Source organism: Platalea leucorodia (assembly GCF_965183815.1).
Source record: "Platalea leucorodia genome assembly, chromosome: 4".
Taxonomy (NCBI): domain Eukaryota; kingdom Metazoa; phylum Chordata; class Aves; order Pelecaniformes; family Threskiornithidae; genus Platalea; species Platalea leucorodia.
Window position 1 is genome coordinate 19,324,296 of NC_138826.1, and position 27,833 is coordinate 19,352,128.

At 37.3% G+C, this 27,833-nt stretch overlaps 1 protein-coding gene across 1 annotated transcript in view; it reads left to right on the forward strand.

The window, feature by feature from the left end:
* PLCE1 (phospholipase C epsilon 1) overlaps nucleotides 1–27,833 on the forward strand; it is a 167,816-nt gene that overhangs the window by 113,584 nt on the left and 26,399 nt on the right. The window contains 13 exon segments of the mRNA XM_082309577.1: nucleotides 7,610–7,755; nucleotides 9,598–9,856; nucleotides 10,604–10,812; nucleotides 15,071–15,737; nucleotides 16,241–16,423; nucleotides 17,299–17,416; nucleotides 17,798–17,957; nucleotides 23,111–23,233; nucleotides 23,319–23,455; nucleotides 24,415–24,653; nucleotides 25,670–25,731; nucleotides 25,910–26,075; nucleotides 27,520–27,627. Coding sequence (XP_082165703.1) covers nucleotides 7,610–7,755; nucleotides 9,598–9,856; nucleotides 10,604–10,812; nucleotides 15,071–15,737; nucleotides 16,241–16,423; nucleotides 17,299–17,416; nucleotides 17,798–17,957; nucleotides 23,111–23,233; nucleotides 23,319–23,455; nucleotides 24,415–24,653; nucleotides 25,670–25,731; nucleotides 25,910–26,075; nucleotides 27,520–27,627 — 2,577 coding nt within the window.

Here is a 27,833-nt window from a genome sequence, read left to right on the forward strand (position 1 = left end):
TGCACAGTTAGCAGTGCAAAGGAGCTCATGGTAGCCAGCTATTGGTGCTAATGCTGCATATTGCTAGTGTTTTAAAATGCCTCATAAAGATGAATCTGCTCCCTGTAGTTTTATAAGAGTAATATCCCTCAACACCACTTTTACTTTGTGGAAAGACTTTGTAATGTTGTGAAACGTGGATTTCTTTTTCTTTTTTTTTTTTTTTTTTTTTAAAAGGGAGAAATCAGAGTACACTGATATACTAAGAATTCTGCTTTTAAACAAGATAATGTATGTTTTTCCCTCTTGCCATAAATACTGCGTGATATCTGATGAAGGTTATTGTTTTACATCGATTTTTCATGTTCTTCAGATTTTGCTTAAATTTCTTGATTTTACCAAACAAAATCATTAACACCAGAATGGATTGGTTAAATGGGTTACAGATTGCCATGCTTATCCTTTGGATACCTGAAAAATCAACTTCTTGTTTTGTATTCAGGGACTTCTCATACACATACTTTATTTCATCAGTATTAAAATTGCTTGCTTTCTTGCTCCAGTGTAGGCAGTAGTTAAATTGGCTACAATTTATTATAGAAAGATATCCATGGCTAATTTTTACATGTTAGGTGTTAGAGAAGGTATGTACTGTAATCTTACTTTGTGCTAAGCTAAAATATTTTATTTTACTTGCTGGCAATGGTAAGTGTTAAACTTCAGGTGCACAGCTGTGTTTGCTAATTCCACCTCTGAAAGCTGCATCTCTCCAGTATTATGAAGTTCCTAAAAAATGTAATATAAAAATAGAAGACATCATTTCTTCCATGTAGCATCACCCACTGAAGTATGTAGCTTGGGAATTGCTGTAAAAGCCTTATAAACTTAAGAGCTGGGGAAATGAGTGTAAAGCAGTACAAATGACAAAACACCGGGCTTCACAGGTGAAGGTTCCTAATAGTTTCTTCCCTCAATACCACTTCTGCATTTACATTCTGATAAAAGATAAACAATAAATTAATTCCCATTTAAAAAAATCACAGAATACATTCTCTAGCAGCTATATAAAGAAAAGTAAATAATTTTATATATATATATATGAATCATTGTAGTCTTGAGTATTAGAAGACTAAAAGAAGAAAAGGAGTAAAGTTAAATGCATGGCAAATTTAGGGATACAGTTAATAGTTGAACATGCATTATGTGCTGTTCCATCCTGTGTGCTGCATGGAGCAGGATTCCCATAAGTAAATGGTAAACAGTCCTGTAGTTTGTACTTGTAGGGACTTTAAGGTCATGTGCCATACCTTGAGGATCAAGTTCCATCATGGGTGTCTCTTTTACATCCTTCATATCCTATTAGTAAAAGCAGCTGAGCATCAGTAATAAGCTATATCCTGCCCCTGACAAATTGGGAGATTTTTGCATGCATATAGACATGACTTTAAATCAGTGGTACTTCAGTGATTAGGCAGTCAAAAGCATAGTCTCATTTTTTAAAGGATTGATATAGATTTCCCATGTTTAAAAGTTTAGGGTGGGTTTATTTGTTTTTTTGTTAATAAAATGCTATAAGTTTAAACAAATGTATTCCTGCTATTAATTCTCACAGTTGAGTTACAGGAACTTTTTTGTCTTATTTAATTGCCTTTTTAAAAAAATACAAATGAAAAGGTACTTCTGAAAATCATAACAGAAATCTCTGGAGCCTTCTGGGAACGTGATGTCCTGAAAAAGGAACGATTGTCTATCCTAATAAAGGTCTATCATTGCTACAGTTGTGAAAAAATTCCAAGTTAAGTAAGTTGAAACGTTGAATGAGACTCAGTCACTGACTGAGAAATATTCACAGTATATTTGAAGATGAACACTGAGTTATAATATGCCTTTCCTGAATGCATTAGCAATATTTAACTTGCATTTATTTGAAAACTTTGATTAGCCTAAAAACCTTAAAAAAAAGTTTACTGAAAAGAACAGATTTTAATGCAGTTAAAACAGTAAGAGGTGATATAAAGGTAATTTTAAAAAAACCTAAAACTATACAGATCTTTATGTACTACTGTGCTTGACATCTTTGCTCAGCAATGCAACTGCATTGCCTGGACACCTGATGCAGATCCTCTGTGCTCAGACTCAGATTTGGAGGAGGCTCCTGTACCTCTGAAAATTTCCAAATAAGGCTACTTTACAATATATCTGAAATTAATTTGACACAGTGTTGTCAGTGCTTCTCTGTATTAGGTCACCAGAAAATATTTAAATCTTAACTAAGTATCTATTTGATTTGATTTTGTTTGTTTACTACTTAATATTAGTATGCAGTAATCCTGAAGGACACTCATTTTTATCCATCTGAATGAAAAGATGGATGTTATTATCAACTTGAGTGGATCGTGTTTCAATTTATGAATTTTCTTGTGTCTTGCAATCATGTGGATTATAGTAATGAAACCAGGATACATTTTCTCATACTTTTCAGACTCATCAGCAGTGCAGCGGAAATCTAATTATAGGTTTGCTGTGATGATTTCTGTTCTGAAGAGAGTTTAAAATGAGTTATGTAAACAGAACTATTTAAGTCGAGTGTGAAAAAAAGTAAACTAAGGAAATAATGATTAATATATAGATTGTGATCTGACATTAAAATGATACCCAACACAAAAACTTTGTCCAAAAAGTGTTACTGCTCATGCTGACAAATACTCGCAATGCATTTTGATCTTCTCGGCAAGGCTGCTACTGTGCAGTCTTTTGACTGGGGTGTGCTGTCTCTGGTCCCGGAGCTCGCTAGTTCAGGCAGTGCCTGCAAAGCCCTCACGCTGATGTAGTGGCAGCTGACCACCTGATGGTACTTCGTCCTGGGGTTAGGTGCTCCTCAGGTGTGATGCAGCTGGGGAGGTAGCTCTGCCAGCCATCCAGGAATGAACTGCTGGAAGAGGAGGTGCCATTCTGTCTCCATCTGGCTGAAGCATCCAGAAGTCACTGCCTGCTTCTGGCCAAGATGGAGCCTCCCTTTGCTCTGTTCACCCTGCTGGAAACCCCCTCTTGGAGGTACTGATCACACCTGGTTTTAGTGGCAGAGACACTGTACCACTCCAGAACACTGTCTGTGCTACTTGCTTGCCAAAGTACAAAACCCAGGGTTTTCAATTCAACTTCCAGGTGATTTCCATAGTCACCAAGAAATACGTACATATATAGAGTTGTTCTCTACTCTTCTTTGTGTGAGGTGCATCTAGCTCAGATGTACACAGACAACATCTGAGGAATGCCAATTCTGATCTTTCGTTTGAATGAAGATCTTGAAAAGTTTGTTATTTCTTGAACACCATCAGTGCAGAGGAAGCTTTATGCATCCCAGGCAGAACAAATGTAGTATATGCATTATCAGGTATTTTGGGGATCCAGTGGCAGCTATACAGTCATGTGAGAATGTTGATGATTCCTATGGAGGCATTCCTTCGAGGATGTACTCTGGACCGTTCATATATTTATCAATAAATCACAAAGTTCATGAGTATGTTTGCTGAGTATTGTTTAATGAGTGTATGTTTTAATTAATAAACTTAAGTTTCCTCTAAATTGTCAAACATGATGTTTCCTGGAGACCACAGTCCTTTCAACCTGCCTGCATTTCAGTGTTGTTTGTACGTTGTTAGCTGTGTTGTTTAGCTGTGGCCATTATGAATAATCATCTCAAATTAATGCCATAACCAAGCTATTTCAGTATGCGTTTATTTAGAATATTGTTCTTCATGATAAAGTTCTTGGATCCATCCGTTCAGTCTGCCTGGGCAGAATAAAATCTTCAGGGAGTTCAGAGCTGGGAAGCAACCTCAGTCAACTTTCTGCTCCTTTAAAGACTACTGATTCAACCAGATCTCCCACCTTCAGAACTTCAGTGAGAAAAATCCTCTATGGCATTTTAAGTGGATAACTGATAGTTCTGCTTATTAATTCTGTGTTTGTTTCCTAGCTGGATGCCAGGACAACGTTTAATTTTGGGGAAGTGCCCCCTCAGCTCTGTTATCTGACTGAATTCTCCTCCCTTTCCAGCTGTCTTCACTAAAAAAGCTAGGAGTAGAAAAGTTTTGCAGATGTTAGGCACAGCACTCAGCAATAACCTTGCTGAATGAAACGAGATGGCCTTTCTTCACAGCTCCTTTCCTCTGCTCCCTCCTTTCTGACAGTACTGTTGCATTTTAATCATCCCTGTTCTGGTCTCAGACTGATGACACCTTCCAGGAAATCAGTTTTGGGGTACCAGGCTATTGTGCTTTTAGAGAAGCCCATAAACCCCCCTTTCTGGGGGCTGTATGATGCATTCAGATTAATCAACCAACAGTGTCTGAACAATTCATAGAAAAACTTTATGGAGGCCTGATGCTATTCAGAACCACCAGAAAGCTCGATTTATACTCCCGGCTACTGCTAGATATGACATGAAAGAACCATAAGTCAAAACAGTCTGTAGCATATGTAGAGGAACAATTCTGTTTCATTCCTAAGTTCATCGACACGTAAAATGATATGAATGAAATTTTCCATTATCTGCATCTGACGGAAGTATCCCGCCCTGCTCCTCACACTTTCCTGATCTCCAGGAAATATGAAAATACTGAAGGTGCTAAAGCAGGCATGTACATTATTTATCAGGAGTGGGTTGTATCTTCAGCTGCCCAGTTCTGTCCCCTGATGCTGCCCAATCCATTATATCTGCCTTTGCCCATTCTGTTTTAAAATGTAGAGATTCAGATGATTTATTTTTTCTTCTTGTTTCGTGAAAGATTTTTTAAATGTTTTCTACCCTTCCTGTAAGTCTATTCTTGTCCTGCAAGAGGAGTGAGCATAAACTTCATGGGAGACTACTGCCTTTTGCACCCTTATTTTGCTCTTACATATACATATGCCATCTCGAGGCTGCAAAGGCTTGTTCATGCTGACCTTTATCATTTTTTGTTTGCTTTTACAGAGTGTTTGTAAGAGTTCATCATAACTGTTTATAGCAGTCCTAAACTCTCCATTAAATAAAATTTCAACAAGTGACTGTCCTAGTTTCAAGGTTGCTTCTTAGTGGGGAGTCTGAATTCAATTGCCTTTTTAGACATTCTTTATCAATTTTGATACTGTTTTCTCCTGACCATTACATCTTTACTACCTTAGATTAAAACAGATCTGTTTAAAATTATATTATTCTTTAAAATGTTTAAACACATATTAATCAAACTGTCATTACCACACTTGGTATTTCATACCAAAAAATATTAATTTTTTTTGTGAGATTGCATGTTCAACATTTGCATTCCCTAACCGAGCCGTTTCTGGAAAATGGGAATAATATCCAAAAACAATACGTAATTTTATTCCAGCATACACAAACAAATCTATGCCAACATTTAATCACAGATTTAACTGTTTTGTTTCACAATTTTTGATATTTTATGCATTTAATTTATTACCTTTTATTCTGTTTTTGCCCTCGTTTGACCTCCGTGTCATGCAGTGCTCTGATTTTTTTTTTTTATTTTTTCCATGCCTTCATACTATTCCTATTCAGGTATGCACTTGGTTGATTCAGTTTTTACATTTTAGGAATAACCAATTGAGCACTTCAAATAAAATTTCAGCTAAATTCAAGTTGTCATTCAGAGCTGGTGCAGCGATTAGATGTATCTCGTAGAGGGCAGGCAATATGAATAGGTTTGTTTGTTTTTTTGGTTTTTTTTGGTGTTTTTTGTGGGTTTTTTTTTGTGTGTGTTGTTTGTTTTTTTTTTTTTTTTTTTGTATTGTGGCCTCTACAGCAATAATGCATTAAGGCTGTGTTTGGGAAGGCTTCTTGAGCGTGTTTATATGTACGTCATTGGACTCTGGTATTTGTTCTACCTTTGCTGAAAGCTCTGTACCTGTTATCTGCTCCTACTCTTCTCTATTCTTACATGTGGTTGAGCCTCCATCCCTGGAGGTATTTAAAAGACAGGTAGACATGGTGCTTGAGGACATGGTTTAGTGGTGGACTTGGCAGTGCTAGGTTTACGGTTGGACTCGATGATCTTAAGGGTCTTTTCCAACCTTAATGATTCTATGTTAGTTATAAAAACATACAGTAATTACTGAAACAGTAGTTAACCTGTTTTCTTCTGATTGTCACTAGACTTGAAGCAGGTTTCTTCCAGCTCTTGCTTTCCATATGCGAGCTGTTTGATGAGGGCTAGAGCAGGTGGAACGCTGTTTATTAACGGATCCCTTGTCCCCTGATCCTCACGTCCCATTAGAGCAGCCCATCCCTGTGGTATGCACTGCTGAGGATGTCCTCACCGCATGAAACACAGAACGATTTTACAACCTCATTTCTTCGGTCTTAAAAATGGGATTTTTTTGTACACATGTATACATTCCTGATATTGGAGCTATAGCTTGTCTTCTCATCTGCACATTTGTGATTTGTTGTTCTTGATTGCTTTGGGCATCAGAAAGATTAAATAGTTACTTAGATTTTTCATATTCTTTGACTGTTCTCCCTCAGGAGTGAGAGACTCAGAACACTGTGTCTGTATAGACTTGCATAAATGGAAACTATATATTTTTAGTGGCTTTTTTTCCTGTTAGTACTAATGCATTTACATTTTATTTCTCATGCTTGGTTATTTAAATAAAAGTCTACGCCCCCTGAGGGGTGAACTAATATTTTCTAATTTTTATAAGCCTCTTCTCACACTGGTATTGTCTGTAAACACTTGAATCCTTCAGGACTAAAGAATGGAACTCAGTGTCAGTAAACAAATCACGTTTATTGCTTCCTAAGTGTTTACACAACGACAAAAATCAAGTCCCCCAGGGAATCATATTGTAAAAAGGAACAGTTGGTTTAAATTAGGTTTCCATGTGAAATATAGCTACTTTTTATGGATGTTGTGGGAACATAAACTGGAGAGAAAATCTGCACACTGATAAAATGAAGGTTTGGTTTTTATTTGTTTAAATACAAACGAAATCATGTACTAAGTTAATTTCTGATGCTGGCATTAATTAATCACCGAACAGAAGCTGGTAGTATGGTTGCACTTAGCAAGGTGGGGTTTTTTTTGTTTACTTCATTTGTGATCTTGCAAATAGATAATGTGAATTATTTTAAATATTCGGTGCATATAGGAATTTGTACATGAAATACAACTACCAGTTTTGTGAAATTAAAAAAAAAAAAATTCCAATTTATCAACTTTCACTGTCCATGTTGTAAGAACAAGGGTTATTCAGTGTGAGGCTGAGATTTGTAAGCTATGTTAATGAGAATTTACACTGCAGATCTCTCTGGCAGCTTTAGAAATCAGCACTACCTTAAGCTGTCCATTATCTTCCGTGGTCTGAATGCTTGTTCAGAATATCTTGTATTAAAATACAGTACTTTTTTGTTTAATATAAGTATTTCTAGAGTAGTTAATGATTTAACTGTTGTAACGAGAGTATGTCTGTGTGTAAGGTGTGATTGCAATGCATATGTGATTTGGTCGTGAGTGTATAAGTAGAATTTTTAATGATACCCTGCTGACAGAAGGAAACCAAAAAACTCTACATTATCCATCAAGTGACATTGCTTTGGCTGACTGTACTGTCTGTTTTATTTTACAAGGTGAGCTCGTGGGTTACCTGGCTGGTCCTGACTGCAGGTTCTATGGAGGAGAAACGAGAAGTCTTCTCATATTTAGTACATGTGGCAAAATGCTGCTGGAATATGGGCAACTACAATGCTGTAATGGAATTTCTGGCAGGGCTAAGGTACTGGCAACTCTTTTTTTAAATGGCTTTTCGGTGATAGATTACACTGCAGCTTCTGTTAAGCAGATGTCTCTGGAGAACAATGGGCTAAACAGAAATCCATGGCTAAATCACATCATCTCACCCTGTGACTTTCTAGTAATCCCTTTTGGAAAGATGAAGCATGATAAAAGCTGTTTTTTTCAAAATGGTTTGGAGACACCATTGATTTTCCTGGTACATATTAAATATGTTACATTAGAAAACATACTTTTTTTTAAACAGAAATTTTTAAAATGTGAAAAGAAGGTGGGAAAGCAGTTGTGGTTTATCCATAATCAACTAAAACTACTGTAACTTGAGGTTGGAGTTTCCAGAACACAAGTGAAGCATAATTGTGGTAATGTTCTAAAAGACTCAGTCTTAAATTGTAAAAAAAAAAAAAAAAACCCAACCAAAACAAAAAAAAACCACCAAACCAACAAACCCAAACCAACAAAACCCCCCGACAAAACAAAACAAAACAAAAAACAGTTAAACCTCTTTTTTTTAACCCCTCCAATTTACTTAGGACTGATGCTGGGTTTTCATGCTGTCATGGTCATATATAGCCAGACCTGCAGTGTCTCCAGGAGAAAGACGGAGTGTGGGGTTAAAGACAGTTAGTTGCTAGCTTTCCTACAGAATTGTGGGTTCGAACAGGGCCGGCTGAGCAGGACAGCACTGCCTTTGCACAGGCAGTTCAGAGGGCAACAAATTGGACTGAACAGGGAAGAGTTAAGATCAGATTTCCCATCTCTTAGCTCTGACCCTCCTTGTATATCATGTTTGTGTAACAAAGCTTTAAAGTGTTTGTGTTGTCACTCTTTGTGGTTTAGTAAGGATTCTCATTGAGCTATTTGCTTACATTTTTGGTATATAAAACCCATTTGAAACACTCATAGACATTGAGAGTCTTTTTGAGCAGAATGCATCCCCAGTCTGCAAGCCATGTAAGTTGTGAGGGAAAACGCAAAGCAAATTAAGGGCTTAATTTTATCTCTAATGCACAGCATAAGGGAAAGAGAGGAGAGGAAGGCTTGTGCTGATTAGCAGAGTTTCCGCGACAGGGACAGAAAGTGCGGTTAAGGACATTCTACTGTTAGCATTTCTGCAGACCTTTTGGTATGTCTGGGGCCAGGGGTGGGTGGAAAGGCCATACCATTGCACAGACATACAGCTCAGAAGGTGAGAGGCCTCCCAGTGGTACTCGCAGTCCTCGGGGAGCATCAGGAGCTATTGCTGTTTGAAATCAAAGATTCTTTTCATCTACAGCACTGCATTGGTGCCTGAGAGCTGGAACAGGGTCCTGATTTATTTATTTCCATGAAAATAAATAATTTATTTTGTGAGTGAAATGGGAAAAAAAATCGTTGTAAATTATTTTAAATAAATTTAATTAAAAAAACCCTTTTGCTGAGTTTATGGATTGTTCATAATACAACTGGCTTATCTTTGGGCCATTTCCTTCATCTTTTCTTATTTCTTCCCAGGCCCTTATAAATTTAAGGCAATGACAGAATGAAAATGTTAGAAGGCCTGCTTGTATGTCTTACACAGCTGGGCTTTTATTAAAATGTCAGATGTTACACCAGTAGCTCAGACTGCTTGTTTCTCCTTTTTAGTTTTGTTCTTTAATAATTCAAAGGGGGGAAAATGGCCCACGAACCAGAATTTTCATAAAAATAATGACCTTCATTCCATTAATACACTTCTGAGTAATGATGATAATTTCCTCTATTACATATATGCTGCAAGTGTTGAACTTGAATGTAAATTGTTTTTAATTTTTTTAATAAATGTTGTGATCTCTTTTTGTAATAGGTCAAGAAAAGTTTTAAAAATGTGGCAATTTATGGACCAGTCTGATATTGAAACCATGCGAAGTCTGAAAGATGCTATGGCACAACATGAGTCATCATCTGAATACAGGAAGGTGGTCAGCCGGGCACTCAATATTCCAGGCTGTAAAGTTGTTCCTTTCTGTGGTGTATTTTTAAAAGAGCTTTGTGAAGTTTTGGATGGAGCATCGAGCCTCATCAGACTCTGTCCACGATATAACTCCCAGGATGAAACATTAGAGGTAAATGAGATTGATATTCTAAGAGGTTATGTTCATAGCCATCCAGTGCTTTGCTTTATATTATATTATTTTATTTTTATATTGTTTATTATTTTATACAAAGGCATCATCTAATTAAAGTTTTCCAAACGAGAGTGATCTAATTAAAGTTTTCTAAACTAGGGTGTTGCTAGACTGTTCAGTTACATGGACCTCAATTTATTTCCCATAGTTACTGTAGCAATTTATATATGGTTGTTTATACCTAGTTCAGTGTCAGAGTACTGAGAAATTAGTTAATACCAAAGGATCATGATTATACTTTGGGTAAAGTAAGTATGTAAATCCTTAAAGATGTAACTATTTTCTGTTAAATGCTCTGACCTTCCACTTAACTCATTGGGAACTGGAAGGTTTTCAGTTCCTTAAAAATGGAATTTGGAAGCTCAGTGGAATAAGCTTTTCATCTAGGACAAGAAGCAATTCCTTTGAGTTTTATCATTTTGGTTTTAAAAGAACAATGCTCCTGTTACATGAAAAGATTAAGACTGAGGCTTTTAAAAAGTTTGCAGGAGTTATTGTAACTTATGTTACTTGATTTATGCAGTGATTTGGTCTGTTTGGGATTGAAAGTAGGTACAAAATCCCATTAGAAGCTAATAGGAAATACATGCTAAATATTCTTAATTCTCATAAAAATTTCTCCAGTGAGAAGTAGATGACACAATATTCTATTTATTAATATACTAAGCTTTCAGATATCTCTAGTTTGTTTCAGATTACAGCGGACAAGATAATTTCTTGCAACGAGTAGGCCAAGATGGTTTAAATAATCCAGAAAAAGAATCAACAGCAAACAATATCTTTCAAACTATTCGGAGCTGCAATCGCAGTTTGGAATCTGAAGAGGGTGAAGATAATTTTAGTGAAGGGAGCAATTCAAGAAAAAATTCTTTTAAGGACAAAAACCGGTACCAGTAGGTATCATTTTATTTTCTATTGTCACTTGTATATTTCATGTTTTTAATCTTCTTTTACCAAGGCTCGCTTTCAGTATTAAGGGTGACTTTAACATCTTCCCTTCTATTTATCCTCTTCCAATTCAGAATTTTACCCCCCTGGAGTTATGCTAAGTTCTCAAATGCTTGGAAACTCTCAGTATAGTTATATTTTCCCTCATGATGTAATTACTTCCTCTCACGATAAGGGTAAATCCTTTTCGTCTTACACACAGAGCTTTAAAAATCCACAGTTACGATTACAATTTTGATCTGTGGTGACAGGAATAGCACCAGGACATATCTGTTATCAGAGTTCAGAACATTATATTCTGCATGCTCAGGCAGCATTCTGCCCCCTTCAAAATAAAGGTTATTTATTATCCTTCAAAAGACCTTTTCTTTTAAGGACGTGTTCATCTGAGGCTTTTAAATTATGTCCAGAAAACATTTGTAAGTCAGTACACATTTTGAATTTTCAGGTTGCTGTAGTCCTGTTCTTTTACATAGAAGTTTACTTAATTGTGTCCCATGTAAAAGCCCAGTGTTCAGTAACCTCAGATTTTCACTTTGAAGACCTGGTATATTCTGTACTATTCATCAGCAAGAAATATGGTAAATGCAAAGTTTAAGACATCACTTGATCTTCTAGAATGTTGCTTTGCAGTGAAGTTGCAGCCCATATAGACATAGGTGGCTCAGCTTTAAACTAAGCAAGAGTGTTAGAGTGACTTCAAATTAAGTAACAGAACTGTACTGTTCAGAGGTGAAGTGCTGTAAAATTACGTGAGGGTTTGCATAAAAGAGCATGCTTAGGTCACTGCTTGAGGTATTTTATTGATAATGTGTATCAGAAATATCCATATGTTCAGAAGTATCCACCATATTTCAGCTACTTACACGTAAAATCTAATGATCTGAGAAGGAACTACCATCTTCCTGTTTTAAATGCATTTATTTCATTAACGTGCATTTCTAAATTTCATTTCAAATAAATAATCATTATTTCCTGAAAAAATGGTTTCTAATAGAATTATTCGCATCTGGCTTTAGTTGCTTCTGGAAAGTGGAGCAGTAGATTAAGCCGAGAAAGACAGTCCCACTTCTCTGTCCATTTATGTTGTCTCTTGACTTACTTTAGTTCAAATGCTTTCTTTCAGGAATTATTTCTGTTAATTAATATGCTTTAAACTCAGCTTGCAACTCACAGTCACAATCAACATTTTGCTTGGATGAGCAAAGTAGAATTTAAATATAAAAGAACAATATGGAGAAAATTAAGTTCTCTTTGTTATGTGTTTATGAAATCAGTTCTTGATAAATTAGTTATTTATGCTTTATATCTAAATATAATCTAGTAAGTTCCACTCTAATTAAAGTAGGAATTAAGTGAAAAAAAAAAAAAAAAAAGCTAGTATGACATTGAAATGAAAGTTTAAAATTTAAATGAACCAAACTGCTGATAGGTAATTAAAGTCAGTAGCCTGAATCAGGAAACCTAACTACTCAGTTGTTAGTATCTGTAGTTCTGGTGCAGCAAGTACTGATTTTAACAGTATAATGACTTGTAGAAAAATACTTCTGAAAGTATTAATTTAGCTTAGGTACCTCATAGACTTCGGAAATTCCTTGTTCATCTGCCGTATCTTTCCTGGGCATTCAGAGGGCTGGGTGAGGCACAGGAGCAAATTGCTGCAGAGGCAGAAGGGCCATATTCTGCGTGCCCTGTTGTATGCAGGCTGCAACGTTTGGTTTATTTTTAATGCTGTGAACAACTAAAGCATTCTAAGGGAGAAACTTAGGTCTCTTTCTTGTCAGACCTCAGTCATATTTGCATACAGCATTATAAAATCCAAATGATACAATAATTATGTATTACCTGGTAGTTGTAGTATTGCGGTCATAAAGGCAGAAAAATGCACTGTATAACATGTTTCTCATTACTTTAAAATCGCAAGGAAGATTTTCAATTAGTTTGCCTTTTGCTGATTTGGACTAGTATTGTGGAACATGAACCCACCACAGCTGATAGATTAGTTTGAAGAAAATGAAAGGCATCTAATAAAACCTGTTGGTAGTGGGTATAATTACTTTCCCAATTGTGTTAGCAAATAAACTCTATCACTCTGCAATCAGTGACCTGTTTAATCACCCTGAATTTCTGTACATGCCAGATAAATATCAGACTTTAAGTTTCATTAGAACTCTGTCTTGACAGTTCTCAAATAAATAAAGGTAGGCAGGAAAAGACAAAAAATTTCAAGTTTGAAATACAGTTTTTATAGAATGGTTAATCAAATGACCTATTAAGATACTTTAAACTTTGATGCATTGCTTTGTTAGCCTGATCTCATCTTCACTTTTAAGCTTTCCTAATTACAGTAACTACCTTTTAAAATAATAGGGGAAAACCTCAAGTTTTTTCCTTTTTGTATCCTGTGCAAGTTTCCCCTCTAAAACTGCAATCTGTTTTAATGTTTTCTTTATCCTTTGTTTTCATTTCCTTGCATCTCAGTGCAGCCCATGTAAAGAAAGCTTCTGATTCAAACCGAGCTCTGTAAGTGTCTTCTCAGTAATTGATTGCTGTGTCACTTTTGGCAGCTCATGTCAGAGGCTATGTTCCTGTATATGATGACGTGTGTGTGCTTGGCTTACCTGCTTGTACATTTTCATCTGCAGCATGCCAGTGTTACCAAATGTGAAATAAGGCTTAAACGAAGCTCTGCCATTTCTGTCTCCACTATACTAGACTCCTCCAGCCATGCACATCTAGTCTCAGAATACATTTTCTAGCATTTTTGCAGAGACTTATTTGATTGTTTTGAGGGCGTGGGGGAAAAAGAGCTGCTTCAGTTGTTTGTTTAATTTGAAAACCTTCATCTTGTATAATACAGGTAAATATTTTAATGTACATGTGTCTGGTAAGACTCTGGTAAGACAGTTTATTCCAGCTCAGTTATAATGCATGACCTTTATTTTTAGGAAGATTTCTTAAGGAAACAGAGCTATAGCTAAGGCTGATACAGTTATTCTGCCTTTGTTTGTCAGTCCCCTCACCACAAGAAATAAATCCTTAGCCTGTTGGCCACTTTTAGCTAAATTTGGCGGAGAGGTAGAGGTCTCACTGATGCATAAATGCATAAAGGAATCATTAGAATTGATGTATGGAATAAGGGAAGAATTCAAATTAATTAGTGCCCTGGGGAGAGAAGAGTTTGAGGAAGAGCTAATGGTTCCTTGTGCTGTTTAGCTTAGGGAGATAGCATATGGGACTTGGGTGCCAAGTCACAACATAAATGGTCTTTTGCTCAGCTGGTAGGACAGGGGCAGGAGCTGAGAGTACTGTGGTGATATGAAGGGGAAGCACTGAGGGTATTAGGACAAGATGCCTTGAAGAATATTCACGGGAAGGTGTTTTGCATTTTATTGGCTGGATATCCTTAGAAAAACGTGCTTCATTAGTTCTGCTGGACATGGAACAGTTCGCGCTTTTTTATGTTCATTAAAGCAGTATCAAAATATTGATCATTTGTTCGTTCATACATGTTAGAAGCTTCTGTAGGGAAGCAATTTTATTTAAACTACCCCATTTATTAGTTCAGTATTGTTGCTCTGTATCTACTGTTTCCGATTATGGTAAAATATTTCAGAAATTTTGGTTGCTGCATACAGGTTTCATGTTAATATTTTTCTTAAGTAAAATTAAATTTTCTAATGGAAAGTATCCATTAAAATTCTTACGAGGAAGGCATGTATTTTAACCACTATTTTATAAGTTCTAATGAGAGAATTATATAATGTGAAAGGTCTGCACATTAAATCAATAATAGAACAGAGATTAGAAGTCCTGTCTTCAATCTACTGGATCCTGCTCACAGTTTCCGCATACAGTACTTGATATTTCAACTGAAGCAATCTTATGCTGTGGATTTAGAAACTGGAATCACTTGGCTTTAAGATCCAAACTGAAGTTTTTTATTGTTAACGTAATGTTTGGAAAGTTCTAAGAAAATGTGATTACATTGTTATGGGAGTTATAATTAATTATAGCAGCATCTATTAATTAATTCAAAATCGCAATAGCATAAATTGTGATACTGTAACACCTACTGTAAGTCCAAATGTAGTGACAATAGTATTCTTTTTATTTAAACTACAGCAGAAAAAATATTCAATCATAGCATAGATCAGCACATGTATCACTAAATAGAAGTCTCTCATCTTTGTTCACTTACAGATTTATAATTGGAGATCTTTCCGATTCTGAAAGTGATATATTTGAGCAGTTGAAGGAGTGGGACACAAATTCAACAGAAGAGCAGCAAAAGGCTTTCTGCCATGGGATAGAACTCATTCCCTGGTACGTGTTATCTATCAGGGCTGATGTCCATCAGTTCATGCAACAAGGGGCGACCGTCATTCATTACGACCAGGAGACACATCTCTCAGCGCGTTGCTTTCTTCAGCTTCAGCCTGACAACAGTACTTTGACTTGGACAAAACCCACAACGGTTTGCCCTGCAAATGCTAAGGCAAAACTGAGTGTGCTGGGTAATACTGCAGATCTTGGTAAATACCAGTTTCTTGGTAATACTGGACTGGTGGAAGGTTTTTTGGACTTGTTTTCAGCCAAGGCTGTATATATGGGACACTCTGGCATTGATATGCACACTGTGTGTGTTCAAAATAAACTTTGTAATATGTCCCTTGAAGAAAATGGTATAACACTACTTTATGGACTTCAGACTACTGATAATAAGTTGCTGCACTTTGTTGCTCCAAAATATACTGCCAGAATGCTATATGATGGATTGCTGGAATTGACTAAAGCTGTAAGAAAAATGAGGAAATTCCCTGATCAAAGACTACAGTGGCTACGGAAACAGTATGTCAGCCTTTACCAGGTAAAAGATGCTGTGATTTTGTATAAGAAAAGTTCAAAGATGTCAACAACTTAATGTAATGCAATTAGTTTCTATTATAAGTAAGCTAAGATTAAAGATGAGCACCAAATCTCCAGCTTTGTAACACAGCTTGTGTCAATAAGATCTGATTCTCCCCTTAATGTTCTGTCAAACCTTGCATGTTTTCAATACACTGAAGTTAAATCTTTTTTTTATTATTAAGCTCTTCATATGTTTGGAGTTTTGGAATAAGTATTTTATTAAAGAAAAAGCAATGACCGTACTTGAAAAGGGTGCTGAAATACTGAGTGAGGAGAGTTAGGGCCAAAAAAGAAACCAAAATAGCAAACAAAATAGCCCTTTGGTATTCATGCAGTAATTAAAAATTTTCTCCTCTTGATGTTTTGTCTTTCATTGGTTCCTTAGAGATGTCTATATTATTGCTTAAGAAAATGTGTCTGTTTTTATTCTCCTTGTTTTGTTAACGCTGAGGATTTTTGTAGGAGGATGGAAGGTTTGAAGGCCCAACCTTGGCTCAGGCTGTTGAACTGTTTGGAGGCAGACGGTGGAGTGCAAGAAACACAAGCACAGGAACTCTCACCAAAAGCACCGACAAACCTAGTGTACAGAGAAACAACACTCTGGGAATAAGCGCAGCTAAGAAAAAGAAGAAAGTACTCATGAGGGTAGAATACTTTGTTATTCATGTATTTTGTTGCTTCTCTGGCTGATTTGATTCCTTCCTACAGTTACTGTGTGTTCTGAACCAGGGAAAAGAAGTTAGATGATAATTTAAAAACTGTTTATTGCAGTTTCAGGTTTGGGGCTTATTGTTTTCCATTAGTTTGGGTTTCTTTTCTCATGCTTGAAGCATTCTCTGGACACGTGGGCGCTGGGGCTAGCAGAAAGAAACAGAATCTTGTTGAGACCTTTAGGTGCTACCTCAGTATAAAGCTAAAATATTGGTAATAATAAAAATATTTACGTGCAAAGTGATGTTTGGAGGCTGGTGTCAGTTTCTGTGCTCCTTGTTGTTTTCATGTTCCCAAAAACATCACCACAGTTATTCCGCCTCAGGTTAGCACACAGTTTTATCTTACTTGGCTGACAGGAACACTGGACTTTGTCTGGCAGATTCCTTTCTTTTCCTGAACTCAACCACTTTCAGCAATAGCCAGGAGAGAGGAAAATGCAGGGGCTAGCAGCTCTACACTATCCACATGTTCTAGTGGGCAGGTAGGGGGGATCCTCAAATGACAAGATCCACCCTCTTTAGGGCTCCTATGCACCAGCGGAATAGTGTGAAACCAGCTGCACCACTTTAGAGAGGCGCGATCATTGTTGTCTTCTGTGCGATGTCAAACTGAGGTAACACCTAATGGTCCCACATCTCACTATGTATCCTGTTTATGTTGTCTCTTTTCTACTGGTATCGGCCTTACAGGAGTCTGTTTCATAAGGAACAGCTGATTTATCTCATGGCTTTGTTACAGATTACACTGATACAGAATGGGGAAAGTAGTGTTTTCAGGATGTTTACTATGGTGCTCGTTATTTCCAGGGTGAAAGTGGAGAGGCCACTGATGATGAAATGGCAACTCGGAAGGCAAAAAGCTGTAAGGAATATCGTAATAGAAGTGGTTCGGATCCTCAAGATATTGATGAACAAGAAGAACCAGGTAGCTTCAGTACTTAAAAGTCCCTCAGGGTTTTGCTTAAAGTCTTTTTATACAGACATTCTTTATGGTGTTAAAAATACATTTATGGTATAAAACTACTTCTGCAGTTGAAACTCCAAATGCTATAAACTCTTAAATTAATTTCTGTAGTTGTTCATGATTGTTCTTTCATTTTGTTTCAGTAGCACTTCCTTTCCATTCAGATGAAATGAGTACATAAGTGTTGTTCAGAACGTATCTTTTTGACTGTCTTGGGACAAATCTAGAATCCCTTTAGTGTCTTACTATGCATTAATGAATTGTGAGATAGATCTCTTGGACAAAAGCATTTTTATTGGGCAGATGTTGTAATTGTGCTGCAAACTTTTGTTTTCTCCATAGATCAAAATATTATTATTAATGCTTCTCCATCTAACAACCTGCCATCAAGAAGAGCTCACTCTCTGACAGCATCTGGATCTCCTAATTTAGGAGCTACATCATCTTCACCAGCAAGACCAGTCTCCTCTCCTGTAATGTCTTCAAGCAAGAGTCAGTCTAGGTAAGGACAAAATCAATGCTTTGATTTAAAAAGAAAAAAAGTTACTGTTACTTAATTATCATCAAATGTGGTTTTTGTGCCAAACAGACAGAATCTGACAAAAACAATGCCAGAAATGTCATTAGTCTTTTGATAGACATCTAAAACACATTGCAGAACAACATAGGACATTTAAGCTGAAATACCATGAATCTGAGGATGGCTTTATAGCAGGTCCCTGAGCAGCATGTTCCCGTTTATGTCTGTTACAGAAGCAGATTGGAATGCTGTTCCAAAACTACACAAATATGGAGTTTAACTCTTTCTCCAGATCTTCTCCAAAACACAGCTATAGACGTCTTCTGTATAATGAAAATCAACAGAAATGTTATAGATGTGTGAACTGAAGTTCTGAGGTTTCTCAGCACAAGTAATTTCTACCTGGGGGAGTATTAACTTTTGCTGACATTCCTGGGGATGGTTGCAGTACTGTCTTGGGGAACTGGAGGAACAGATAGAAATCTTTCTCTTACAGGCCTCTCCTCCTTGAACATTCATTCTTTTTGTGTCACTTGGGCAGTGCTAAGGGTCATGCTGTGGTTGTGCAGTGACATAGGGCACTAATGTATTAATTCTGTGAACGGTAATAATGGTGGTGGTGGCAGTAGTTGAAATAGTAATAATATAACAACAATAATATGTCAGGGATGTGGATGGTACTTTATAACATACAGGAAGATAGTCTCAACAGAGGCCTTCTAGTGCCTTTTAACAGAATGAATACTGAGGAATGGTTATGAGTATGATCTTGGGGTTTCCAGGAGAGCAATGGTAAACAATGGAAGAGATTACTGCTGCTGGTAGAACATTATTTTTGAAGAGACATGTCTTGTTTAATAGTTTATGTTGTGTATTTCTTAGGAATTTTTTTTTTTACACTTAAAATGGTTGGGTTTGGCAATAGATGTGAGTAGTAGAGCCACCTGCGGACATCTGTGGTTGGCTGCTTCTCCTGTTAACACTGCTTTCTGAGACTCTTACTATGTTCTTTACTTTTTGTTCTTCACTGTCATTCACAGCCATGGGATGAACATGCCAGACTAGGATTTATCTCTGTAAGACATTTCTCTTATTTTTTTTAAGGATTGGAACAGCTTTCTTTTACATTAATCTGATGAAATACTGCTTTACTACTTCTGGAAAATGCTTCTCTGTTTTGCAAATCTGCTTTTTCGTTTTATGCCAAAATAATTGTTGTTCTCTAAATGAGATTAAAAGGCTCAGCAGAGAACTCGCATTCCTGGAGGAAGGACAGCTAATGTTCCTTTAAATCCTCTCAGTCCTGGATTTCTGTACAGATCACTATGCAGCTTAGCACTGTGGGCCTCCCCCAGTTATGACAGCTTTTCTCTGGCAAAGTTGTCTGGAAACTCCGCAGTGTCGCTTGGTAGAGCTCTCCCCAACTTGATACGACCCTTGTATGTGGACACTTCACATGTGCTAAAGGAAATAAGTATCTGTAGTGTCTCAACTGTGATCAGAAAGTCTAGGCTATCAAATAGTTGCCGCTCTGCTTTGCTGCAAATTCCTGTGATCATCCACCCTATATATGTATTAATTCACTCCTGGTATTTAGAGTAAACCAGCTGTTTGCCTCCAAGATGGAATTTAGGTGTAGTTCTGGGAATATTTGCTCCAGAGACTTCTGTAGTTGGATAGTATGGATGGAGAGCTTACTCAGTCTCAAACCATCTACAATACACTGTCTTACACAACACACTCCCAACAAGGATTGTACCTTCAGGCAATCCACCCACAGTCATGGCATGTGCTGTTGCTTTGTTACATTAAATAAATAGCAGTCTGCCAGGCAATAACATATGCCACAGCTTATTTCAGCCACTTCAGATAGTACACACACCAAAAATGAAAATCGCATCTTAGAGGCAGGCAAGCACTATGGGGGACCAAACCAAACCTGAACCAATTGCTGGGCAGTGCAGAGCAATGTGAAATTCAGCCTTTCTGCCCCACTCAGAAGAAGTGGCGGGATGGATGCCTTTAGCAGTATAGATGTAACTGATGGAGGAGCAGACTGGGGCAGCGGTCCACAAGCTGTGGTATGTATAGACTGCGACCAGCGCAGTATTCTTCATAGAAGCTGCTTCCCTGAACAGTGGTGTTACACAAGCAAAGTAAGTTTGGGAACCCACACAGGCTGAACACAGGCATCTTTTGTTTCTTTTTGCTACATTTTTGTTGTTAATTCTGCAGTCTCATAAAAATCATGTTATATACTTAGTTATACTCAACCAGTTTTGTCAGTAGCATCATAAATTAAGATAAAATGAAGTATCCATTTTCCAAAGTGACAGAAAGTTGGAATAACCTAGATAATGAAATAACCTAGGAAATACAGGATCCACTGGGAGTGCTTGCATGCATTTGTATGGCTCTGCACAGATTAGAGCCAACAGGGTTTGTTAATTCAGATTAGCATCTGGATTTAGACTCAAACAATGACAAGGCTTCATAGCTGGAGGCAGTGTTGGACATGAGCTGGTTGTGCACGTTAGGTGAGTGCATGATCCCTCACAGAACCCAGAGCTCAGGAGAGCGGGGAGCAGAGGGTCCCACCAGGCTGGGCAGAAGCCTTTGCAGCACAGAAAGCTGAGCTGGCAACGAATGATTGTTAGCTGCAGTGTAGCAGCTAGGAGGAGGAGAGCAAGAGAGATTTCTAGTTCTTTTTCTCTTTCCCTTGCCATATAATATATGCATTAACTTTACCTGACCGGTAAATTAGATCATCTCCACCAAGTGAGAAGTGCTAAATAAAATAAAATTTCTTAAAGTGAAAAAAAAAAAAATCTAAATATAATGATAGCAATTTAAAAAGAGGAGGACCTGGCTATCTTTGTTGTACATTTTCAATAATAGTAATTCTTATAGGTAGAGAATGAAAAATGGTAATTTTACATATATAACTCACAACCTTAATATTCCTGACCTTCTTACAAATAATTTACATTGAGAATGAATCCTTGTATAATCCAGATGTGCAGATAATTCCCAAACACAGGTAGCCTGCAGCTGTCTTCTGTCATCCTTATAAAGTAGATGTGCGTCCAGCAAATTGCCAAGTTCTTTGGAAATCTAGTGCCACCTGTAAGGTGGAGGGAGCAAGGGGAAAGGGTGGTAATGCCACTGGGAAACAGATAACAGGATATGGAAAATTAGAGATGGGGGCTTTTTTCAAAGAGAGGGTAAACTGTCTCTCTCATTAGCTGTATACAGGTATAATCCAGACTGCTACTAATTACAGTTTTGGTTGTTGGTGGTAGTGGGGTTTTCTCAGGATTTTTGGCCCTTTTTTTAACAATCTGTATTTATTAGCCATGGAACAATCATGGAAGATACTCTTTAGTGATCAGATCTGGTGAAATGCTGAGCATTATCATCTGCCGCTGGTCTTCCATTCGGAACTCTACAGTTCCAGTCTGTTTTCTGGAGTCAAGAGACTTTCCTCATCATGGTTTATTTTTCTTGTCTGATAAAAATGTTAGGAATGATTTTAGCCAAAAAGTTATCTGCAGTATGTCAGTACTTGCCATAGTGATGTCAAACAAATTGAACATTACCAACTAAAGTAGATGGTATTTTTTAATACTTTTAAATCACATTCTGTTTTCAATTGCATGCATCCATCCCAGGCCAGGAATGAATTGAGGAGTCTGATCTAGCATATTTATGTACAAAGACTGCAAGTGTCTTTACGAACACTGAGCAACAAGCTGGTCCTGTTTTTCCATCAGAGCTGTTGGAACTATTTGTACTGACTCTGATGGCAGAATTCATAGATTAATGGATTTGTAGATTTGAACATTACAGAGCAATAAAGTCTGACACACAATCACCTAGTCTGATATTTTGAAACAAGTACTGTAACTTCTGGAGTTAGTTATGGTTTAAACTAGACAATTCTTGATATTTGTGCTGGCTGCTTAGATCCCTCCCTCTTTGGGATGCTGGTGCTGGCAGATGCCATTCCTCCAGCATGTGTTCATTAAGCTCAGGAAGGGGCTCAAGAGCTCGGCCCGTCATTGCGAATTAGTACATGAAATTCACTAAGGACTTGTTCATACTGCTCAAGGGATAGTTCAAGTCAGGGCCTAACTACACTTACTAGTGTAAATCCTGTAGAAGTCTAAAGATTTTGGGATGTGGCTTTTGGAAATGTACTGGTTCTGCTTCAAAAACTTTGTTCAGCTGCACAACTTCGGTTAACAATTGCAGTTATAAAGAAATTGTCTGGGCTTAGTATTGCTCAAGTCAACTAAAATAATTGGCACCAAACAGTTAGTTGTTTCTATGATTGTTTTCTGCCTTTGCTCTCAAGAAATCCCAGTCTGCTTTCCTTCCTTCAGCCCAGAAAGCTGAAAGAAGGAAATCACTAGAACCTCGTTTCTGGAAGGAAATGGCCTCCAGAGGCTACTGTCCAAGCCTAAAAGAAGAGGAGGACTGTAGCTTCACCTGTCTTTGAGGAATCTGATGATAATCCTGACTGTTTTTGGGAAGTATCGGCAAAACCCATGGGCTGGGAAACAATGAGGGTTGAGTGCTAGGAAAGGGGAAGGGTTATGCTTCTTAAAATCTGCACCTTTAATGCTCCCAGATATAAGAAACCCCAGGTGCATAAGGAAAATATTTGTTTTTCTTGCATATCCAGTCAGAATATTACTATTTTGACAGTGCAGAGCTTAAAGGAATTCCACATCCATTTTATTTTTCCCTTAGCAAATCTTCAACAAACCTCATAAACAGCCTGCAGTACAAGAATACTGGCATTGTTTTCGTTAAAGAGAAAACCAGAATGCTTTCATTTGTGCCATTTGCATCAGGCCCTTTTGCACACGAAAAAGTTTTAAATAGCATGCATACACATTATCAGTTCTGGCAAAATCTGTAGTTGTCTTGAGGGAAAAGAATAGCTGCTATAAAACAAGACGTACAAATTGTTGTTATGCATCTTATAAGATACCACTTTATTTGCTTCTTCCAGATATTGGTAATAAATGCATTAAGGACACAAACAAAGTGTTAACGCAGTAATGCGTAATATTTCAATAAGTAGAAATTTAACGTAACCAAACTACAGCAGTCTCTTTCTGATTTAGCACATGGAGCAGCAGTAGCTGGCATGGCCGTGTTAAAGGAGGAATGAAGGGGTTTCAGAACTTCATGGTGTCTGATAGTAACATGACTTTTGTGGAATTTGTAGAGCTCTTCAAATCTTTCAGGTAAAATATATTTTTATTCTGTACTGATCTCATTCATCCAAGTTTATAAAAGAGCAAAAATTGAACTTTTCAGCTCTTTTCACAGTGTCCGTAGCCGCAAGGATCTGAAAGACCTTTTCGATGTCTATGCTGTGCCTTGCAATCGATCCGGTTTGGAGCCTGCTCCACTTTATACCAATTTGAAGATTGATGAAAATAGCAGTGGATTCCAGCCTGATTTAGGTTTGTTAAAGAGAAAAATACAGCTGTCAGACTGCTGAACAGCTTCAGTTATTGGCCTTAAGAAAAAGTGTCTCAGTCGGTCTCATAAAGAACTATCAATTATAAGTTTAAGTAGAGGATTGCTGCCGTACCTCCACTAATACCTAGTTAGCAGGATGTAAGACAGGTTCTTTGTTCAGAAATGAAGGGGAGGAAGAGTAGTCCTACTTTACATTAGCCAGATATGTATGTAACCAGTATAGCAGAGGCATAAAACTTGTTGCTGAGCAGCTAGGCCCAACGCAGGGAATCTGCATCTGGTTGCAGGCGCTCTGGAAGGGCTAAAACACTGAGCAAATGCAGGGAGGAGAAAGGAGGAGGCTGTGCCCTGTGTCTCATTTGGTTTGTTTTTTCCTATCTGGTTTCCTAGTAGATCTGCTTTATGTGGGACAAGGGGGAAGGAAACCTCTGCCCCCCTTTACATTCCCCTGTTACCATAATCTACGTCTGGAGCTTTGTCCACATTTAAAGAAAACAGTCTTTCTGCCAAGCAGCCTGTGTGGAGGGTACAGTACAATTGGCCTATGGGACTGGAAGAAGAGAAACGATGATCACACAGGAAGGGTATGGGGTCATACACAGCAAAGGAGGGTCTTCGAGGCTGTACGTGGTGGTGAGAGGAAGCAGGAGGGTCCTGGGTGACAGTATGTGAGAGGGTGGGAATCCATGTTACAGGTTCCAGGATTTTGTTCATAGTAATTGAACACTTATAGTCCACTCCCACTGTTTTCATACATGCTTAATACTCTTTCTTCTATTAGTGAATAGAAACAAGATGGTTTTGTTCTAATTTACTATGTCAGTGCTAAAATATTCAGTCAGGTATTCAGGTATTATATATTACATTATATTCTATACAGTATGTGTAATACACGTAATTATATTGGCTTATATTTACATTTCCTTTTTTTTCTTTTAAGATTTGTTGACTAGGAATGTTTCAGACCTTGGTTTATTCATTAAGAGCAGGCAGCAACTATCAGACAACCAGAGGCAAATATCTGATGCTATTGCTGCTGCCAGTATCGTAACCAATGGTACTGGGGTTGAAAGCACATCTCTGGGAATATTTGGAGTGGGAATCCAGCAGCTAAACGACTTCCTAGTGAATTGCCAAGGAGAACACTGCACCTATGATGAAATCCTCAGTATTATCCAGGTCTGTAATACAAGCATCTTGCAGTTCCTTTTACTTGAACTCTTGTTATTTCTGTTTTCCCCACTAGCATTGTCCACCTTGTAGTCAGAATAGCATATCTGTGTGGATATCTCCTTTCACATGGATATTGTCACTACAATTTACCTGAATTTAAAATTTAGTACTGTCTTTATTCTGGGCTATAAAACTGTGCAGATGTCCATAAATGTGTCCAAAAAAATGAAAAAAAAAAAAAAATCGTGCAAATAAATAGTTTTATTGGCTATGTGTGATTTATCTGGAAAGGGATGTCACCACTTCGGAAAAGTATTCATGACAGTGTGTTGTTTTCTCCTTGTCTGTGACCGCCTTTGATAGAACTTAACCCTAAGTTGGACACTAAAGAAACACCCACCATTTCCACATATTTTTATTTTATTCTAAAAAATTTTCCAGAGCAAACATGGACATTTTATTCCCTTATGTACAATGGCTGAAGTGATTAGAAAGTATGTAGAAAATTTTTAATTCATCCAAACATTCATAATTAATATACTCCAAAATTAAACGCGCACTTAGCAGTTAACAAAGGCTAAAACCTGTATATTTCAACTATTAACATGTAATATAAAATTGCAAAGTTTAAAAGACAGAAATTCTAAAGAAACTTCAAATTAGCATGCCACAAATCTCTCTAATTGGAGATGGTGGTGTGTTGTGTTTAATTGATTATAGATCCTTTTTAATTTCAGCTTAAGTGCTCACTCTGCTTTGAATAAGTTAGATTAGATGACCTCCCAGCATCCTTTCCAACCTGAATGATTCTGTGATTTACAATTATGAGTTTAGTATGCTTGTTTAGTGATTGTAAAAATAGCATGATCATACTGCAGGCACCTAGTTACTTTATCCACAAAAAGACCAGTTTTAGATAATAACTGGTTAGTTCGATGAGCAGACTACACTATGAAAATATGAAAAAGCTGTATTTTTAAGAATTGTTACTATATATCTCTTAAATTTCTTCCTCTTTATAGAAATTTGAACCCAGTGTGAACATGTGCCAGCAGGGGCTGCTATCTTTTGAAGGATTTGCAAGGTAATTATTTAAGTGTTAATTTATATATATATGTGTGTGTGTGTGTGTGTGTGTGTATATATGTGTGTATATATATATATATATATATATAAAGATGACACCAATGTATTGATGTTTGTATGACAGTCACAAAATACTCAGCAAGGCATAAAATTTCCTCACATCTTCTCACCTCTAGATTTTTGATGGATAAAGACAACTTTGCCTCCAAAAACGATGAGTCACAGGAGAATGCTGAGGACTTGCACTTTCCACTGTCATATTACTACATAGAATCTTCGCACAATACTTACCTTACTGGCCATCAGCTTAAAGGGGAGTCCTCGGTAGAGCTCTACAGCCAGGTATGCAGGATTGGATCGTTGTGTAGTTTTCAACATGAACTTGTTTGTTTAACTGGCAAGTCACAGAAACATGACCTTTTTGCTTTGAAAATCTAAATGTCCTAAACCCCTGCTTGCAAAACGTTGGAAAACATGATGTGTGGGAAAGCTGCCTATAAGCACAGTTGTGCTCAAATGCCTTTTCTAAGGCAAAAAAATGGGTTTAGTTTGAGATTCATAGCATTTAGACACCAGTTGGTCTGACCCAACCTACTAAAATTAGACTTTCCCACAGGAAAGACTGATCTAATATTTTAGTTCATTCAGATGTCAAAAACACTACTCAAATACTGTACATTGCACTGCAAAGACAAATTTCAAATGGAACTATAACTTCTAAAAACCATTACTTCTAGGAATATTCTACGGTTTTTTAGACTTCATGCCTGATTGGTGGTGAACAGGAAAAGAATGATTTCTCCCTAGGGCTTTTGGTTCTGTGTTTGTTTGTTTATATATCTATATATTTTTGTGTGTCTGTGTATTTACCAAATGCTAGAGAAAGCATCAAGCTTCCTGTGAGTAGTGTTTTCATTACTCTCAATGTTAATGACTCACCATTGAGAAGGGCTCATCTGGCATCCCATGTGCTGCTTCACTTGCAGTTATAAGACAGAGGGGTGAGGCTGTGTTAGGAAAGCCCAAATAACATGATTGCATTGAATAATGCAATTGCAAAGGAGGTTTCTGTAGTAGCACTGCAGAGAGTGATGTGAGTATTGTGTTGGTAATAGATGGGAAGTGAGATAGAGCTCACCTGGCTCCAAAATTTGCGTGATGCAGAAGAGCTTCTTCCTGGCCCTCAAGCAGTTGTCGCCAGAAGAGAAGGGGCACCTTCGTTCTGGTTCAGTGTGTCTGGCTCTCACAGAAGTGGTGGTGTGCCAGCTACGGACACAACTGCCTGAAATCTAATTATTCAGGGTTTGAATAGGAGAAGTAATTTTATCTTTGTTCATGAATGTTTTTGCTAGAAATGGTTTTGGTTGTTGAGATCTTTATTTTCAGTAAAATACTTAATTGTAATACAGATAACACTTTCAATGATCGGCATGCTAAATATTGATAGCAATAATAAGCTGGGCTGCCAACAGGTGGGTTAGCTTATCTTTCCCTCCATCCTTCCTCTTTGCTTTCTTCAGTGGTTTATCTAGCAAGCAGGGCTTTCTAAAATAAATAAATGAATAAATAAAAAATGGCTGGCTGGCTGTAAATTAGCTTAATATCATATATTATATTATCATATAGCTGGGGACTATAGCTTCTGTGGGCTATGTTTACTCCACAGAGATTGCTCTTTCCAGCACTTTTGCTGAATCACTGGGCTTTCATTTACCTCTGCAATGTCTGTCTTCTGCTTTGATGGCATGAGACTGTGGCTTATATGTGCTGTTCAATTGCATTGTAGGTTCTTTTACAAGGCTGCAGAAGTGTGGAATTAGACTGCTGGGATGGCGATGATGGGATGCCTATCATTTATCATGGGCACACTCTTACTACTAAGATCTCTTTTAAGGTATGCTGGTAACTGCACATAGAAACAAAAAAGGAGAAGAAAATCAGTAACTTTTTCTCTAATGAAGGAAAAAATTCACCTATTAGAAAAGTACAAATCCTAATGGGCTAAATCCTAACAGAATATGAACTGTGGACTATGTCAGACATGAACTCCTCAACTGTAAACATTATGCTTTTCAAATTAGTTTTTGTAGCATATGTACT